The sequence below is a fragment of the Cheilinus undulatus genome, linkage group 2, assembly GCF_018320785.1.
Source record: "Cheilinus undulatus linkage group 2, ASM1832078v1, whole genome shotgun sequence".
Taxonomy (NCBI): Eukaryota; Metazoa; Chordata; class Actinopteri; order Labriformes; family Labridae; genus Cheilinus; species Cheilinus undulatus.
The window spans coordinates 22,264,064-22,284,226 of NC_054866.1; the positions used below are offsets into that span (position 1 = coordinate 22,264,064).

Below are 20,163 nucleotides of genomic sequence, written 5' to 3' on the forward strand. Positions count from 1 at the left end.
TTCAAGGTTACAAGACTGGAAATGTAGGAAAATTCAAGTGGGGTGAATATGAATGATTTTGTGACTTGTGGGTAAAATATTCTTAGAAAACCCATTTTTCGGGATTTTAGGGACATGAAATGTTAGGATCTGGAGGTGCTATAACAAAACCAGAAAACAGACATCTTGGACCTTAAAAGCAGAATAAACATGATGTCCTCACGGTGCTTCGATTAGAAAAATCTCTCCTGCAAGTACTTTGACAAATGTTAGTGTTCCCATGAGAAAAGCTGCATTCTGTGTGGTCAGTTTGACTTGGTGTTTCCTCTGTGATGCAGTGTGAGGAGGAGGAAAGAAAAAAGTAGATTCTCAGTCGAAGCTGGATGGATATCCAGAGAAGTCCACATCTCTTCCTTATGTCTCTACAGAGATCCTGACCCCCCTCCTCTTTTTATCCAAAAACACCTGAAACGTGTTACCTACAACAGAGGTGTGAGTGTGAGACTGACGCTGTTTGTCCTGATGATCCAGTCAGTGAGAAGTTAACGTATGACCGGGAAGGGAAAAAAATATTGGTTTAACCTTTATTTAGTTACAATATAGATTTTTAAAAAAGAAAACATTTACAAGTACCTCTTCTTGTCCTTCTTTTAGTTCTTTTAGCGTACATTATCAGGACAGAAAGGTTCTCTTATTTTGAAGCAGTGCCATGTTCTGAGGATTTATGCCTGCAAACAATTTTTAATTTCTTTTCAACAATAATTCAAAGGAGTTGGAGGGGGGCAGCAAACAAACAAAAAAGAAGAAGAAAAAAAACAATCTTTATAGATCCAGTGGTGGGTGACCCAGGTCCTGATGAGGATGGAGGATAAAGGTGGAGGAAGGTGGATGTCAGAGTGCGTGAGGAGTTCAAAATCCTTCCACCCAAACACCCAGACCTCGCTCTGCCAGTGTGCGGTTCACCGAAATCACCTGCAGATCAACAAAGAGACATGTTCAGGAGTGGGATGACAGATGAGTGTTTTACTCGTCTATTTCACTTAAATGATGAATGAGGTATATTCCATAGAAAGTACTAGTAAACATCAATATGGAAATCTTGTTTTTATTCTCCACAAATAAAACAAATGAAAAAAGGGAATCTGAAAAAATATAAAAAGAAATAATAAATTAGTTGAACCAATACCACTTAAAGTCTAAAAAATTAAAGAGTGATTCATAAAGTTATAACCTGAATTAATTCCTATATTCTCTGCAATGCTTAAAATTCAAATAGAAACAGAAGCAGATAAAAAAAAGATGATTGAAATGTGATTAAAGGCATTTTAAAGTGGAAAAGAGAGCCTGTTTTAAATGAAAGGGATTGCAGCAGATGCTTGATTCTTCATACTTGTTTACATGTTAACAGCAGAAACACAGCTAGATAAATCTAACTTTATTTCCTCTTTCAGGCATATTTGGATTACTGTTATGTCGACTTAAGCAAACCGTACTAATCATTAGATAGAACTCATTTCAAAACAGTTTCACACCCGCAGCCTTAAAATATGGTTTTAATACACATATCAATAATGACAAACGCAGCACAAAGTGTTTTGAGGAACTAGATTTCCAAGAATAAACTTCAACTGCTAATAGCTCCAAAAATTGAGCATCATTTGCACTCTCTATCTGCTCCATCTCAAGGTTTTATTAAGAAAGCATGTAGCGCTAATGATATTTAGACTCTGAAAACAGGCAAAAGTTGTCCGGCTACATCAAGTTTCCTCTTGTTTTGTGTCTGAATGTGGAGAGAAGCTATTTGAATCTTAACACTGCACAGAGCTCAGTTCTGGCCATATTAGTGGTGCACAATTTATCTAATCGCCATCACAATGTCAGGCTGTGTAATTACATAATCACATAAGAGGCTGCAATTATTTCTGTATTAAGTAGTACTTCAGAGGTTTACCAAAACACCCGCAGAAAGGCCTTTTCATTTACAATAGAGCCACTATTTCACTTTACAGAAATACCTTTAATTAAAAAAAAAAGGAATAACTTTGCTTTTGTAAAATAGTATTTTAAAAGCAGTACAGTAAAAAATTAAGGTTGTTTTTATGCTATGCTATGAGAAATACACACTTCATAACCATCTCTATTCTCAAATAATCTCATGTTACCATTTATAAATTATATTGTAGTTGCCATTACAAATCGCTATATTGTCCAGCATAATTGGAATCATACATTACCAAATCATGCAGCACAAATCCACATAAAGATAATGAGCTAGGAGAGCAGGGTAAACTTTTTACATGTTATTTTGAAGCAAAACTGTAAACATATGATCAGAGTCTTGCCATTTCACACAAACTCTCCTCCCTAGATGGAGCAAGAAAGGTAAACAAAGTAAAGGACAAATATTATCTCTTTATCACAGTTGCAGCTCCAGACTGTCTTCACACATGTGGATGAACTGTGGATTAGCCGACAGTCATGGACTAATTATAGATAAAGTGTGTAATATTTCACCTAGTGGCTTTTAGCAGAACAAGTTTGAATGAATGAAACTTTATGTTTTCAAGTAGGCCTAACTAAATTAGTGTTTAACCACCTACATGTATATAATTGTTTTTAATATTTTAAATAACACAGAATAAGCCTTTTACTCAAACATAAGACAGGTCCCCTCCACAGACTCCAACATCTTGAATTTGCATCTTGCACACTACAGTGTACATACGGCCAGTGCCACAGAAAGGACTATATAACAGATTACACAATTAGTCTTTGCCACAGTTAGCACCAGAAGTAAACCCTGCAATCAAAATTCTTACAAGAATCTGCTAACTTTCCAGATTTCAACCACTTTAACTCCTGATTATATCAATAATAATAACATCAAAGGCATATTTGCAGACTGGTTGAATAGTTTTTTTCACCGGAAAGTTTGAGCGTAACATCTCTTATAAATACTGCGGAACAGCTGCCACCAACTCTCAGCAGGTGTGATTTTTTCTGTGTGGCTCTTAGTGCTGGTGTTTGTGAATTACACGTATGTTACCATGAGGCTACTTTGCACTGAGAGGGGACAACTTTCTCCCAAGATGCTGACACAATGGATCGTTTAAATATTCACAAACAGCACCAGAGCACAGAGATAGTGTTTGCTCTGCAGAGCAGGATTCAACGATGTCTTTTTTACTAATTTTGCACAGGTTTAGCTGTATAAGCTTCAATCCCATTTTGAAAGAGGCGCTCAGGCTTATTTGCAAACCCAGCGTGTTTCACAGATGGTACCTCATCTCCGACCATGTTCCACAAGTGTACCAGAGGGAGGCCCGTGTTGTTGTCGTAGTTCGACACCTTCAAAGGCAGAAAAACAGAAATAGTCAGTCAGTCATAGCAACTTTGACACAGGAGTTCTGTGATTACGTTTTCTTCCCCACCTGTGCAAGTAGCGCTGCTCCTCTGGTCATCTCCTCCAATGCTGATGTGGCCTCAGCTGAGAAACGATCTTCTCCTGATCAAACACATGTTACAAAATAAGTCAGAACAACCAAAGCGGTGGTATACTTAAAACTTAACCAAAATTGTGTTTTTAGTTTTCGATATTGTACCTGGAAGTGGAGCTATGTTATCAAGCAAAACTTCTGCACCTTGAAATGGTAGTGTTACAAAGTCAGACCTGCAAAATGAAAATAGATTGAAAAAATAAAATATTTCAAAAATTCAGAAGGGGTGTCAAACTTATGGCCAATCAGCAAGATGTTATTTGCAAGTGAGAACAGAGCTGCATTGGTGTTGTGGAGCCTTTGAGATTAATTAACCTCAACATTTAAGAGGGCAATACAATAATGCAATTAATTACCTAAATATGCATTTTGAACCTTCTTTTTAGGAGGGAATGGCATGTAAAGACGATTTCTGACAAATACTGTGCCAGATGCAAAAAATGTTGCATTACCTCGGCTCAACAAACGTACCAGCTGAAAACAAAGAGGTGTGTCTATGTACCTGGGTTGACCCTCTGGCATCTCCTGACTGATCTAACCCTGGATTTTTATAGAAACAGTCATGTCAAATTCATATTAATTGGCCTTATGAACATTTTATTTTTGGGTCATTAAGAAGTGGAATCGTTTCCCTTATTATTAGAAAGTTTGAGTGGGGCCTTGTTTTATAAATGCTGGGGCACAGTTAACCAGCTTTAAGCATGCTGTAAAAGTTTCTGTATAATTTAACATTTGATTCTACACATTAGAAAGCACACATTTGGTCCTGATCCATGATTGATATACGTGCATAGAGGAAAGTCGGTTAGAAAGTATATATAATAATAATAATAATAATAATAATAATAAACTTTATTATATAGAAAGAATTATGTGTTGTTAGGGTGCACACCCAAGTTTAAAAACAGATTCGATTTGGAACTCTACATGGAGCTGATCAGATTGCAGAGCATACCACTGAAGGAAAAATTCACACAAGTACACTGGAAACCATTTTGTTAATGCCTGACATCGAATTAGTCAAAGATGACAGTGTTTTAATCAGTGATACTCTGTATGTCGGAAACAACATACAGAGTATAGAAGCAGGTAGACTTTCTCAGTGATGAACCTTAATACCAGACTGCACAGTCAGCAAACACACAGATGTAAAATGACAAAAGAGTGACTGGAAAGAAACCTGTCTAACGAGGAAATGCTGGTACATACCAGAAAGTATCCATCAGCAAGTAAAAAAATGTAGGCTTTTCTGCTATAAATTAAACATTTCTTGCCAGTCAGAAATCAAAATGACAAAGTCACTCCTTCCGCTCTTCTCCCTACTGTGCTGTGTATAGTTAATGTACTGATCCTAATAGCGTAACTCTAATATCAGATAAAACAGTGGTTCTCAACTAGTCTAGCCCCAGGACCCACCAATATCTTTGATGACAAATCACGACCCAAATTTCCAAAGATTTTCAACAATGCATGTTTAAATAGATAATGGATGGAAAAGAATTTATGATAGGAACAAGAGACGGGACAAAACTCATGTTTTACACCCCCCTTTCCCCATGATAACGTGTCAATTTTAGCCAATTTTCCAGAGATCTAGAGAAATACTTATCAACATGGTAAAAGCAGCTCTTTTATTGCAAGAAAAGATGAAATGAGTTGAAATATTGAAAAACATGTCAATTTACCCATTATCAAAAATAACACAATAAAATCAACAGTATGATTGCATGCTCTTCATAGACTTTTGCCGCCTTTTTTTTCCCAGACACATATTCGCAACCCACTGAAAACCGCTCCATGACCCACTTTTAGGTCCCAACCCACCAGTTGAGAACCACTGCAATAAAACATTCTCTGTTACATAACACTGAAAATAAATACTGTAAATGCTAGTGTTACTTTAACACATGTAATGGGTTATTTGGTATATACTGTTCATCTTAAGTTCATCTTTAGTGAATGCAAGATAATTCAAATCTGAAAAAGTTTTTTTTTCATAAAGTGCTGCAAGGATAACGATATTTTCTGTCCATCTTGTACAGATTTGTTATCATTAGGTCTTCTGCTTGATGTAATTTTAATTTCATTTATTTACATGACTGAAATTATGATCACAACCTACAAAGCACAAACAAACCATATAGTACAAGTAAACATCGATAGGACAAGACGTGTCCAGAATACAACAAACATTACTTGAATGGTCTTAAACTGAAATCCCCGTGCACAGCCCAGGTAGTCAGGTGCCGGTCGGTAGCAGGTCTGAAGTAAACAAAGAGAAATGATCCACCGCACACTGAGATAGACTTTACTGTTTATTGAGAGTGAACCACGCATTTCGCCTGCAGCTTCCTCAGGTTCGCTTGAGTCCATCGAATCAGACGGACTTGAGATTTTATGAAGTCCTGCAGTCTAAATGATGTTACATTTATAATAATAATAATAATAATAACTTTATCTATACAGCACTTTTAAAAACAAAGGTTTACAAAGTGCTTTGACATGGTTAAGAGCAAAGCAACCAAGAAAAGACAGAGACATTTGAGTATCTATTAGCTTAATAGTTCCTTCCCTAGACACTGTAATTCCCTTTGGTTGATTAACGAGCCAATACGTGTCTGCATTAACATAGCGGTCTGATATGAGGCAGATGGACAGAAAGCGAGGATGGAGAGAAATGAGGAGAGAACTGTTACAGTCAGGAGTAGAACAATGCAGCATCAAACTGCATGGACTGTTACAGACTGAGAGGGTAAAGATAATTTAGGTAACAGGTTTACTTTTAACCATTTAACTTTAATGTTACTTTGTTATTAATTTACTATCACTCTGTGTTTGAGAGAACAGAGGGATTTCTTCCTTTACATTGTAAACATCAGTTAGGATGTGATTATACACATGGATGTGTCTTATAATGTTGAAAATATCTGACTGTTACACTGGTTGTAATTATTTCATATCAGGGTTATCCAAACAACGGCCCTTCTTCCATAAATTTAAGGTTATTTCTATTCAATTAGTGAACATTTTATTCATTTGCATAAACAGGACACTCTTTTTATGGTAAAATCAGTGGAAAAGTTAAAAAACAGAAATCAAAAAAATTAAAACAGAAAAAACTGAATTTGGAAAAAAATAAAACTGATTTCATAGGACCCTAGGAGCAGTCTGAGAAAAGCCCCGAGTGACTTAACTCTCACCTGATCTGTCGTAGCGAATCAATCTTGACTCGGTCATAGCCTCCGTAGTCGACATATCTGATCTCCACCTCATTTGTTTCTTTGTAGAAGGTGATTACCTGAGCTCTCCACCAGGCTCCCTCCACCGCTGGAGCTGCACAGATCACACCAACTACACACACACAAAATTATTATCATTTATGGATGTTAAGAGTAGTAAGTTGGTTAAGATTTAAGAAACTGGCTTATTACTTGTGAGATAAATGTATATAAACATATATGAAGATCAGTGTAGTCATTTTCTTTAAACGTTTGTATTTTTGATTCATAAAAAGCTCTTGATTAAATCCTAAGAACTGTCTGAAATTGTCAAGCTTTGATGGTTGGAGTTTTAGATTGCAAGGGAAAAAAAGGTTAGCTTGTTCTTCAAGACTACAGACCCTAGGAACAGCTTTTTGGCAAACACCAGTATCTTAAAAACAATGCAGGAGCTGTTGTACTTAAAATAAACCTGAATACTGCTTAAGAACAAACTAAAAAACAGATATTCAAATTTCAAATAAACCAACCCAGCAGAGTTTATTACGCATTTCTGCAGCTGTTGGCTGCTTGAGGTGGTTGAAGAACCTGGCGGTCTTTGTTCAGAGAACAGGAACACTTAAGAGCATGTTTACCTTCAGCAGGTGAGGGCAGCGCTGGTGTGCCTGGCTGTGAGTAGCAGAGGAACATCTGCTGGTCAAGGCTCCGCAGGGCGTGGTAGGTGGGATGTGTGTGCTGCTGCACAAAGACGTGACCAGCTGACACGATGTTCACCACAATTACCTCAACTGTTACTCCACTAGGGAGAAGGAGCTGAGAGACAAAATACATCAGAGGATCTGTTATTTAAAGTGGAAAAGGTCTTTGTGATCCAGTTTTAAAAATACCCCAGTAGGAAAAAACTTCTGAAATGTCCCCGAGATCGATGCAATAACAAAGTACAAAGCATGATTCAGGAAAATATGGAAAATCTATTTGAGTTATGGCTCTTATTTCTGACCTCGGACCAATTAGTGTAAGTAAAAAGTAAAATATTTTGAAAAAGAATTACTTGTCCTAATAAAAAGAAACTGAATCTGGATGAATATGGTGGAAAGCAGCTGTAGAAAGGTCATTCAGACCAAAGACCAAGGTTTTATCAGTGGATCTACTTTTGCACAATGAAATTAAAAGGAATCCTGTATTGCAATTCACTGTCTAAACCAGCAAACAGCCCACGCAGAACATTGCAAACAATATATTTATCTTGTATTAAACTGGTTTAACTTTGGAGAAGAACGGAAGTGTGCACTGAGCTGACTAAACAGTTAGAAGTCATTGCTCCATCTGTCCGCAACAGTATAATGACTGTAGCCAAAGACAGGCTGCAGCTCTGGTCAATGGGACCTGCGTCCCACTGTCCAGATGTAAAGAAACACAATGAATGGAATATTGCATCTCATTAGAGCAGTGCGATGTGGAAAATTTTTAAGTTTAAAAGACTGAGATGAAAATATAAGGAGGCTGTGTCAGGATACACAGGCATACTGACCAAAGCAATGCCTTGCCACATCTAGCACAGGTATAGATGCCAACCTGCAAGAAGGGCTGAAGACTAGCTGTACTTACACTACCTGGCCTGATTTACATTTTTTATTTCACTCCATATAAAATCAGCCAGCTAGAATAACCTCTATGCAAAAGGGTTGGAGTTAAAAAGGGGCAGTGATGAGTTATAAACAGTGCATCAGATTTTATTTTCAGGTAGGTTTTGGGGTTCTAATGATCCTGATACAAGTCTGATATCAAATGATGAGGGTGTGGAGAGACGTTTCTTACCCAGGAAGTCATGGGTAGTGATGGTAGTGTGAGAGGGGGTGGAGGTGGGGCATAAAGGTTTGTCAGGTCCAGATCTTTAAACTTCTTCCCAATGAGGGACAGAGCTTTGTCAACTTGCTGCTGCGTGCCTGCACATAGTCACAACACCAGTCAACAACACTCAAAAAAAAAAAAAAAAAAATCCCACAAATGTTATCTGTGTATGAATAAAAAGACATGAAGATGAACAGTTTTTTTCTATAAGTAGACTCACCCTCTATGTGACAGATCTGAAACTCCTGTGTGTAAGGCAGAGTGGAGATGTAGATCTTTGCGCCTGAGTTCTGCTTCAGGAAACTCACGTATCTCCCTTGTTTCCCTATTAACCGACCAACCAGATGCTGGAAGAAACACAGGCAGCAGAGACAAAAAGACATTAAGAGATGATTCATTTTAAAAAGCACTTCCATTCAGCTGTGAAACTCTTGTCCATCTGTCTCCACTTGGTGACAGTTTCAGTGTATCACAAACTCACATCTGTCTGCTCACAGTGCTATGAATCCAAAATGTCTGTTTTCTTATTTAGGGCATTTATAAGTATCTGGTTTATGTAGTGAGGTGAAGCTCAGTCATCAGTCCACAGATCAGAATTCAGAAAACAACCTTAATCTAAATTAGATTCTAAAATGTTATATTCTAAGGCTGAGATGACATGTAGGTGATTTAAGCGATTAAAATTTAAAAAAGAATTAAGACTAGACTGAGAGGTTGAGAAAATGGCAAAATCTAAACTTTATTACTACAGCTCCACCCTGTGGTCAAAAGGTGTCTTTCATGTGCCTGAGTTGTGACTGGAAGTTGTCTCCAGCCCACCAACATGTCGCACAGATTTCGCACCAGAAACAAAAAGAGGAACCAGAAAAAATGAAGAATATTTAATGTAGAGCAGGAACAGATGATTGAGTCTAAACTCAGTTAAAGTGGAAATCCTTGCTGTCTGCCCTTGGACTCCGACCTGCAAATCTACAACTGTCCTGTTAATCATTTACTCGTTACTCTGACCGTTAGAAAGAGGGAAACCTCCACTGAAATGACCTAAGTGTGAGATGGTGTATGGAACACTTGTCAAACTGTTTAGCTGTTTTCACTGAACATTTGAACTCACCTTTGGCACCTCAATTTCCCAGAGAATGAGCTCTGAGCTGGAGGAGGTAGCGTGGTTACTCTGACTGTCACTGACACCCATTGTACACCCGCTGTCCACAGAGTCCATGCTGTTTACATCAGAGCCTGAAGAGAAACAAATACACATTACCTACAATAATCAATGCAACACATCAGCTTGATTGACTGCAAGATGTACCACACCATCAGAAAATCTACAATATTTCTTCAACACATTGCCTTAATTTAAAGGTTAATGCAATTCATTAATTTTACCTGCAATGTCTGCTGCAAGGTATCGGCCTTAACTACTGTATCTACAGCAACACATCAACTATAGTGACATTATTTGTTAACATCCATTGAACCTGCAACATTTGCTAAATCATCATCTTAACATTTAATATCAACTGCAATACTGACTGTGGCATTGACATCATGCTACAGTATTTATTGGAACACATCACCTTCACCTGTAGTTTTTTGACACGTCCCTTTTACATGCAATTTGTATGGCAAACACATAGCTTATATACCTAACATTAACTACAATACAACTTTACCAACAAGAATTGCAAATCACCTTTATTTGAAAGACTTCCTGCATGACATCACCTTTACCTGCAGAATATAACAACATCTCACAGACTTGCAATATTAACTATAACCTCACCCTGACCAACAATATTGACTGCAACATCACATTTACCAGCAGTATTCACTGGAACACAGCCATACCAGCACTGTTTACTGACACATCTCTTTTACCACCAATATGTAACTACTGCAACACATATCTGCAATATATACAGTAGCAACACCTGAACGTGCAACATCTATTGCATCATCTTTATACACAATATTATTGCAAAACATTTCTTGCCATTACTTTCAGCTATTTTCATTTACATTCAAATCACTAGCAAGTTCTTTTATCCAATTAATGATGCAGGTTTGATCCACCAGAACTTTAAAAAGCAGGGGGTTTTTTTCTCCATAAAGGAAGTACCCATAGCTTAAGACAGTAAAATTACAAAGTAGTGATGCACTGAGTATTTTTTTTGAACCGATACCGATAACCGATAATAACTGATAATTTTTTTAAAATTGTGGGATTTCAAAAAATAAGTTCATTCCATGTATTTATGCACATCTGGGGGTAAGAAGGGGTTAATATGTAGTGAGCAAAGATGTTTAAAACTAATTCTAACCGACATTATCCCCTTTTCCCTTGAAATAAATTGTTGATAAGTGGTCAAATCTGACATTTCAATTAACTAAACAAGGATTCAGCTGACTAATGTCAAATCAGACATAAAAACAAATGATAACAGGCTGTCATGCTTAACAAATGGAGATTTTTGGGTGTCTCTTTTTTTGTTTTTGCTGCATAAGTCAGAAATAGAGCTGATGTTTTACATACAGATTAAAAATATGCACTGACATAAGTCATATCAGAGATGGGTTAGAATGTAAAGTCCACCGTGGTCTGTAACTTCTGTTCCTAACGTCGATCAGACTGGATGAAAGCACATCAAATAGAGCAGACAAGTATACGTCTATGAAAGCAGCGGTGGATCAGGAAACTGTCAGAATAATTTGTCATTATTAGCATTGCCTTTTGGCTCTGACGAACTTTCTGCAGTTTCCAATGTCTGCTCAATCAGCACTCTTCCTCGTCTTAACCTTTGTCTAGGTCCTAATGCCCACGGCTAACGCTAGCGGCTACTGCCGCTTCTTTTTAACGTCATTAGGATGATGACTTTAAGTGACTTTAAAGACCAGTCGAAAACTTCTTTCCACTCTTCAGGACCTTTGCAGGGCAAATTCTACACACACTGTCATGTTATCCTCCCAGTAAATATGGCATAACTTCGCCGTGTTGTTACCTCTTTGCAGAGGTCGCTTCTCTTCTTCTCTGGTGGTTGACAGTGGGTCGTGTACTGCGGCGCCACCTACTGTTTCGGAATGTGTAGTCTCGTGAAAAAGAAAACGCCTTTATTATCGGTGGATTTTATCGGTTAATATTTTATCATCGGCAAAATGAAAATATGTAAAATATATGCGTTATCGGCCGATAATTTATCGGTGCCGATAATTATCGTGCATCCCTATTACAAAGCAAAAGCAAAATAATGAAGAGCTTTTTGGTCATAAACTATCAACCTACTAGTCACTCACAGATGTAACTCAAATGTATCGCCAGAAAAATTCAAATCATTAGAACTGAGCCATTTTTAACATGTACTCTATAATATTTCTTAATGTAAAAGTGTCCTGTGTTTCACAGAACAAGCTTTTAGTAGCCGTCTCCTTCCTCCAATGCATGGTTCCACACCACACAGGTGTAGAAGTGCTGCATTCATTACATAAATGGAAAAAGTTACAGTCATAAAAAAACATCTATTTGCATTCATTTGATTCTCGTATCAAGACCCTGGTAAAGATTGTTCCGCATCGTCAACATAAACTTCAAAAGTTGGGTTCCAAAATGCATATTTATTTACAGAATCTTAAACATGAGCTTAACTATCAAAATTCAGTCATTAGAGCCCTAAAAATTATGAGTACTAATCAGTCTGAATTATTCTCCATATTGCTGCTGTTTGCCACCATTAGAGCTGCAAATTAAATTAAATGTTTAAAGATGAGACATGTGCCTCAAGACAAAGTCAGAGACCAATTTCATTTAGAGAAAAACAACAGGAGCTATTACAGCTAGATCGAAGGTGGACTAGTGATGGGAAAGAGATATGAGCCATAATTTGCACTTTTTCCTGGGCAATGTTTCTTTCTTATGCTAGTTCTTCCAAACTATGTCTATGTCTGGGAAGGTTCATTAAATTTGATGTTAACATGACGGTGGACTTATTCATGATTATGATTGTAATATACTCAGCAACACCTCCTATGAGAACACACTTGGGGAACCTCTAGGTTGATCTATCAGGTTGGTAACCAGCTTTGTGTAACTGCTCAATATGATCCCTTTTGAGCGCTTGTTTAGTTCAGTGGGTAGAGCAGCACCCAAGTCCTAAACTTACTGGTTGTGGGATCAATTCCTGGTCTAGGCACTGTTTGGTGCCTTCACCCCCCTTTCTCTCCATGTTTACTGTCTCTCTTCAGCTGTCCCATCATAATAAAAGCAAAAAATCCCCCCAAAAAACAGTCTTAAAAACATGATCCCTTATCCCTCCCTCTAAGGGTTAGCCAGGTCACAAAAGATACCGGCATATGTTTAGCAAGCTCAGTGCAGGCGCCAGACTCTCTGCAGCTACATACATCTCTAAAACTGCTCGTTCTGCAAAAAAGATTCATGCACACTCAACATACCATAGCATCCAAAGTAAAATGCAGCTCCAGCTCAAAGCCCTAAACAAAAAGCCACATTTGTCAGCAAAGTAGTTCAAAAATGTCAAGTATCCATGGGATGTCAGCAACCTTTTGAAAACACTGAGGTACATTCAGATGGTGGAGACACGCTGCTAAAAAAGTTTGCAGAATTTACTGTAGCATAGTTTATATGAATCAAATTTCTGTTTAGCTTAGAAGTGATAGTCTAGGGGCACTGATGGCCATGTGGATAGGTGGCATCCCATGTGCAGAGGCTATCATCCTTCAAGCACAGGCCTGAGTCCAACCATCAGCTCATTCCTGCATGTCATTTCTCACTCTCATCCCCGTTTCCCAATCTATCCACAGTCCTCCTAATTAATAAAAAGGTCTCAGCGGACCAAAAATAAATCTTTAAGAAATGGTAGATTACATGCAGGCTATACAACTATGACCCACTACTTTGTTTATGAAGATCTTTTTAAAAACCTGTTGCTCCATCTAAGCTGTTAACCATCTTCCTCTGACACAGAGTTACAGTCAGAGATCTGAACCTGCTAATTAGAGCTTAGCGAGCTGTCTCACCTCCGGACTGATCCGTCTCCGCCTCACACGTCCCGTGTGCTCCGTTCCTCAGTCCCATCCCATTCAACCTCTTTATCTCACCAGCAGCGTCCACTGTTATCTCCTCCCCTTCAGCCACAACCGTCTCCTCTGCAGTGGACTCCACTAGTGACGGATCCTGCGAGGTTTCTCTCACTGACAGGCCCGTCACCTGGAGGACGTCTGTGTGGTTGTCAAATAGGCTGTTGTGAAGGTCCTCGCTGCTGATGCCATCCTCAGAGTGACATGTGCTGCAGGCTGAGTCCTCGGCGGGTGTGGCTGTCTCATCTCCTCTCTGCTTAATACTGAGCAGAGACGAGCTCTGAGCAACCGGCCAATGTTCTCTCTGATGACTTCTGTGCTCTACAGGCTCCCATACAGCAGCTGAGGAGACGCCGTTAGACAGCCCCTGCTCCTCCATCTTGCTCTGTGAGGGAGTGGTCAGCTGTTGGAGATGCTCAGCTGTGATTGACTCCTGTTGGGAGCAGAGTCTGTCATCTTGGTCTGTTACCTGGCTGCTAGTGACACCGAGGACCTGCTGGGTGGCTGCCGAGATGACCTCAGTAATGAGTCCAGCTGCCAGGAGCTCCAGATCCGGCTCTGTGACATCCTCAGTGGTCTCTGACAAAGGGGCGGAGGAGTCCTCGAGGGTGCTGAGAGCTGCAGAGGCTGGAGAGTGGGTGTGGGAGGGGAAAGGTGTGCTGGTCAGGACGTGTTGGTGTAAATCCTGCGCAGAGGGCATGGTCTCTTGAGAGTCCGCCTTTGGCGGGGTCTCTCTGTGGACTTTGGCAGGGGTGACGATGCAGACCAGCACCTCATCCTGTGCGTCTGCTGTGCTGTGGTGCTTTGACACCTCCCCCTCCGGCTCTGGCCGCTCTGCGTCAGATATGGGGGCGGAGCTTGAGACTTTGGTAGACTGTGAAAACAGGACGGCCTGCTCTGCGGCTGAGGTGTGATCTTTGACCCTGTGCGTCTCGGGCTCTGTTAGTGAGCTCCTATCAGGGTCCTTATGGTCCTGCACTGACACCTTGAGCTCATCTTCTTCTCCCCCAGGTGTCGTCTGAGTGGAAGGGATGGGGATTCTGCCCACATAAAGGGCAGCTTCTTCACTTCTTTGCACTGTTTCAGTGGATACATTTTGCGTTCTCTGGATCCCACCCTGTACAGGTCTGTGGGTGGAGCTTTCTGTGTCATTCGTGGGGCTTTCTGTGCCTTTCTCGACCAACCCGTTGCTCCCCTCAGCTGGAGATGCTCTCAGGCCTGTGGTGGTGGGAGGGCCTTCTTGACAGTCATGGCCAATGAGCCGATCTTTCTTTCGTGAGATGTACCACCACCAGCCGATCAGTGCGAGGACTCCAGGCAGCGTGTAAGGAACAACAGAGCGAAACCTCAGCGGCATTTCCTCAGGACACTAACAGCTACACCTGGATAGGAAGAAAACAAACAGAAAACTTTATTAGTTGAGAGACTTTGCACATTAAAAAACTATTTGAAATAAATCAGAGAAAATCTGCCTCAATCTGCAGTTTTAATGAAGATAACCCATAAAGGACGATAAAAGAGAGAGCTCTCTGGGGCCCAGCCAAACTGGGCACCCATGGAGGTCGGCAAAATCACGGTCCATTGTAAGGTTATGCTGTGATAACCATATTTAATTTTTTACCTGAATAATAACCACTCTTATAAAAATGTTTCTTAATGTTTTTTTTTAAATAGTCCTCCTCAAAGTGAACCCCCTCCACTAAAAGCAGCATTACAATGAGTTAAAAGTGACAATAATGGGTAAAATGTGACAAAAATGGGCAGAAAAGATGGTGAAACAGGGTTAGAAAGTGGCAAAATGGATCAAGGAGGCAAAGAATAGGCAGAAAGTGACATTAATTTGTTCAATGCAGCAAAAATTGGCAGAAAAGGTGGTGAAAATGTGTTACAAGTTGCAAAAATGTATTTATAGCAGCAAAATTGGCATTAAAATAGGTTGCTGTTAAAACTGTCAGAAAGTTGAGAAAAGGTGTAAATAGTGGCAAAAATGAGTGAAGATGTGGCAAATTTAAATTTTCAATCTTTGCCTTTATTTATCTTATTTCTTGGGAAAAGTTTAGGACTTTGGATAAAGAAGGAGTTGGAAAAATTACAGAAGAGACCCAAAGATTCTGAAGTAGCTCTGGATAGTTCATAGGATTTTAAATGTCATTAACCACGATGACTACGTATTTCTGTTATCAGGATCATCTACTTTGTTTTTTAGACAAGCAACAAAAATAAAACTAGGACACACATTAATTATATTCAGCATTAATGTTAGCATGATTCCAGAGTTATGAAGTTTGAAATGACTGAAACTGATGAATTAAAAAAATCATAAGTCCAGTTTAGTGCGGTGTGATCTCCAATAAACATGCCCGATGAACTGAAAAGATACAGTAGCACGGTTGTATCTCTGAGCCAAAAATGATAAGGGAAGAGAAAGTTTTTATACTGGAAACATCAAACAAGACAAAAGGAGGGTGGACCAGTTGACAGCTGCAGGAGAGCATGTCCATTTGGCACAGAAGACAGGATGGACATTTGCATTAGGGCACAGGGGTACATGATAACCTGACCAAATGAGATCAACATTAAGAGGTGCTGACAATGGAAGTAAGACAAAGGTGTAGAGGGTAGTAGAGGGTTGAGGCTCACAAAAGGTCCTTTTGAACCCCTGAATGTATGTTTTTTGAAACATTTCCTCATTGTGATTCGACCATATTGCTTTGTGTAGAAATATTTCTATCAGGGACGCATGATATTGGATTTTTGCTGATACGCCGATATTAACAGATTTATTTTAGCCGATACCAATATCATGACCAATATTTAAATATGCTCTTCTGACAAGAAATTTCAGTCCTTTTGGACACACTTTAAGTTTTGAGGATGACCAAGAAAAAAAATTTAAGTCCTTAAAAACACTAAAGTTTAGAGAATGAGGATAAATAAAGAAACCCATACTGACATAGGTCAGTTAGTTCAGCCTAAAATTACACTAATTTATTAATATATATGGACAAAATTTTACAGTGGATATATGCTGAAATACACAGACATGTGTATTTTATTTTGTTCTGTGAAATTTGTGTTTTGTGAAATGTATTTTTTTTTTCTGTGAAATGTATTTTTGTTCTGTGAAATGTATTTTTGTTCTGTGAAATCTATTTTTGTTCTGTGAAATATCAGTCTGAGGAAAATATTATCAGAGCTGTTGGGACCTGACATACCAGAAATGACATTCAAGAGACTCAATCATGTGTATTCATGATACACAGAGAGCATTTCAAGATACACAATATGTATTTCTCTCGTTAAAGCCTTATATCATCTAAATGTCCTCTTCCATCCTGCTAAACACTTCAAATTTCGCACTAGATTGGCTATTCTGATACCCACTGGAAACAAGACATGACTTGGGTTTCGTCCAGTCAGAGACAAGTACCAGGGTCCTACCCTTTCTGGTTTCCTAAAATATATTTTGTGCACTTTGAAATTTATTTCGTGCTCCATGAAATATATTCGTGCTCTGGGAAGTGTATTTGTGTTCTGTGAAATTTATTTGTGTTCTGTGAAATTTTTGTGCTTTGTGAAAGTATTTTTGGTCTGTGAAATTTATTTTTCTTCAGTGAAATGTTTTTGTGTTTTGTGAAATTTGTGTTTTGTGAAATTTATTTGTGTTTTGTGAAATATATTTTGCGCTTTTGAAAAATGTATTCCTATTGGCCTTCAGGGCCACCGTATATAACCTTAACTAGTGGGTGATAAGAGCCACTTAATCATTATAAATGTCAAAAAGTAGTAAGAGTTTGTCAGAAATTACAAAGATTCTTTTTCACAGCACAAAACACTCAAACATAAAACCAAAACAATTAAAAATTGGAAACAATATTAAAATATTTACATATTTGATTTTTCTATGAATAGGATAAAAATAAAGGTAAAATAGGACTGAAAAAAACAATACAACATAATTTGTGAAAACCGTCTACTTAGCTTTAGTAGTTCACTAGGACATCCTACAGGTGGCAGTGTAGCCTGAAAAAAGGACGGACCCGACCTTAGACACATCATGTAGCATTATGTTGCCTCATTTACTTAGCTAACTAGCTTTGATCCTGCTGGTTTCAACAGGGATCTCAATATTATATTACAGTTTTTGACTAAAGGGACTTGCAACAGTCTGGGTGATCCTACATGGCTGTTCTTAGTATAGGAGGTTGAGACCTGCAGCACACAAGGTGATGAGTTATTTTCAAGCGTACAGTCGGAGGACTGCATTTCAGTCTAATCTGATTCACAATGCTGATGTGATTAATACTTATTGGCGGACAATTCAATTACACAATTACACTACACTGCTCTGTGCTTCTCTCAGCCACAGACACAAGAGTTTTAATCCCAGGTGATTGGTTTGGATAGTGTGACAAGAAGAATTTCAATCTACTAGTCACATATTTCCAATGAAAATCAGCTGATGAGGAATGGTTGCTGAGAAAACAGAGTTTAGGACAATCAAGTTATATTTAGGAAATCAGTTCTGACTGTAGACAGAGGACAGCCCTGTGTTAAAAAAAGGCAGCGAGCACATGCCTTTCCTTAACAGACCTGCACAGGAACGCGTCACATGGCCTGGATGTGACTCAATCACTACCTACCATGCTGCCTGGCACGACTCACACCACCAGCTGCAGCAGGCTTCATATATGTACATCTGTGTGAGTGTGAGTGAGGAAGCACCAGTAAACGTGGACTTTTGACCTCTCAGGCGTCCGGCACTCCCACCTGCTCGACGTAATCAACTGTCGCTCTGCAGGCAGCATGAGCTCGGGACAACTCAACTTCAGCAGCAAGCAGACTGTTCAAGTCTAACATACTCTCTAGTGGCCAGCAGGGGGTGACTCTATTGGTTACAGAAAGAAGTCTATGATAAAATGTTCCTACTTGTCAGCAGATTCATTCCCTCAGTAATCATTTTCCTATGGTCTCAGTCTTTGAGTCTCTAGTCTTTTGAGTCCATTGAGTAAATTATAGTCCCCTTTAAAGTCAAGGAGAACAAAAAGTAGACCTGGAGTTGGAGTGGGGCCACTAGTAATTGAAAAGTTGCTTTGTTGGGTAAAAAAAATAGAAGCCCTGAGGACATGGATCCAGGTAGAAGTATTTTGTCAGAGGAAGTGACAGTTCTGAGGCAAGAAGGTGAAGCTGGAGAGGAACAAGCTTCCCTACAGCTCTCAAGTTAAGGTGGAGGTTAAGAGAAGGAAACCCAGAATAAATACAAAAAACAACTAACCTCAATCACAACAAGACTGGGTTAAAACCTAGTATATGGTTGATCACATCTATCTAGGATACCTGTTCAAATGCCTGACTGAATTGTGTGTTCTGGCAGAGTGACTTTTTGTAGAGGTGTGTAATTGTGCTGTCCCTAATGTCTGTGGGTTGAGAACTGAAGGATCCTAATACCTGCTCTTGTCAGAGATCCGGATCATATGGTTCAGTTCAGCATGAAGAGCCGACTCTTTCTGCTCCCAAGCAGCCCTTTGACCCATGATTGATTGAACTGCATGTTATTTTTTCTCAAAAACTGTTGGACTAAATCCTTTTGTTCTCAGAATAGAAACTTTTTTTGCTAATGTTTGATATAAAACTAAATTTTTAGACAGCCAAGCACCAGTTCTATGACTTAATATACTGAATGCTGGAATTAATTTAAGATAAAACACAAAACGCAGTGTGAGTAGTCTTCTGTGATTTCCATTAAAATAAGAAAAAAAAAACAACAACAAAAACAACAACAACAACAACAAAAACAAATAGACCCTCTTTGTCAAAATATTTCCCAAATAAATTGAACTGTAAATGGAGCATGAGGACAATAAATAAACCATAAAACTGAAAGAATAACTACTTTTTACATAGTGTTACACAACCAAGTACTGTCCTTATTTATATGGAAGTTAGAGTTACTGGTAACTTAAATGAATATGGCTGCTTTCTCCTCCCTCTCTGTCTGTGTGGAGACTGAGTGGTTCATGAAGCCCTGAGCAACGTCATCCTCCCTCCCCTCCTGAGTGTCTTGCGTCGCATCTGATTGGGCACACAGAAATACGTAGCAACACAGAGACATCTATTGAAGCACAGGAGGAGGATATATCCTCCATTTATTCTGTGCTGTTTTGAGTGGGGAGGGCACACATCACTTTAGGAGACAGGCAAAACATCTTCTCTGCCAAGACGAGCTTTCAGTGTGGCTCTCTGCTCTGGTTTTTACAAGAAAAGTGGTCCAGGCATTCCTACAACGTCATCCGAGCTTACCGCTACCACGATAGCATGTCCTGGAAACCACTACCAATAGGTAGTGCTATTGGTTTCACTAGCAGGCCTTGTATGCAAGCATTCACACAACAAGTAACCTTTTCCCCCTTCACTATCACATACTCATGCCAAAGCAGGTCAGCAGAAGAGTGAAAACATCTTTCCCAACATGAAAAGCTTTAATTCTTTATGTCCTACAGAAACGTGGTCCAGTTCTAGTAAAAAGGACA

At 39.1% G+C, this 20,163-nt stretch overlaps 1 protein-coding gene across 1 annotated transcript in view; it reads right to left on the reverse strand.

Annotated features, from left to right (window-relative positions):
* Positions 1-549: 549 nt before the first annotated feature.
* Positions 550-20,163, reverse strand: part of akap1b (A kinase (PRKA) anchor protein 1b) — a 30,416-nt gene continuing 10,802 nt past the window's right edge. The window contains exons 2-11 of the mRNA XM_041802799.1: positions 13,574-15,015; positions 9,657-9,781; positions 8,766-8,892; positions 8,513-8,640; positions 7,330-7,507; positions 6,677-6,827; positions 3,582-3,649; positions 3,411-3,484; positions 3,262-3,327; positions 550-951 (exon numbers count right to left, since the gene is read on the reverse strand). Of these exons, the coding sequence (XP_041658733.1) occupies positions 889-951; positions 3,262-3,327; positions 3,411-3,484; positions 3,582-3,649; positions 6,677-6,827; positions 7,330-7,507; positions 8,513-8,640; positions 8,766-8,892; positions 9,657-9,781; positions 13,574-14,990 (2,397 nt within the window). The 5' untranslated portion in view covers positions 14,991-15,015 and the 3' untranslated portion in view covers positions 550-888. The remainder of the gene's footprint in view (positions 952-3,261; positions 3,328-3,410; positions 3,485-3,581; positions 3,650-6,676; positions 6,828-7,329; positions 7,508-8,512; positions 8,641-8,765; positions 8,893-9,656; positions 9,782-13,573; positions 15,016-20,163) is intronic.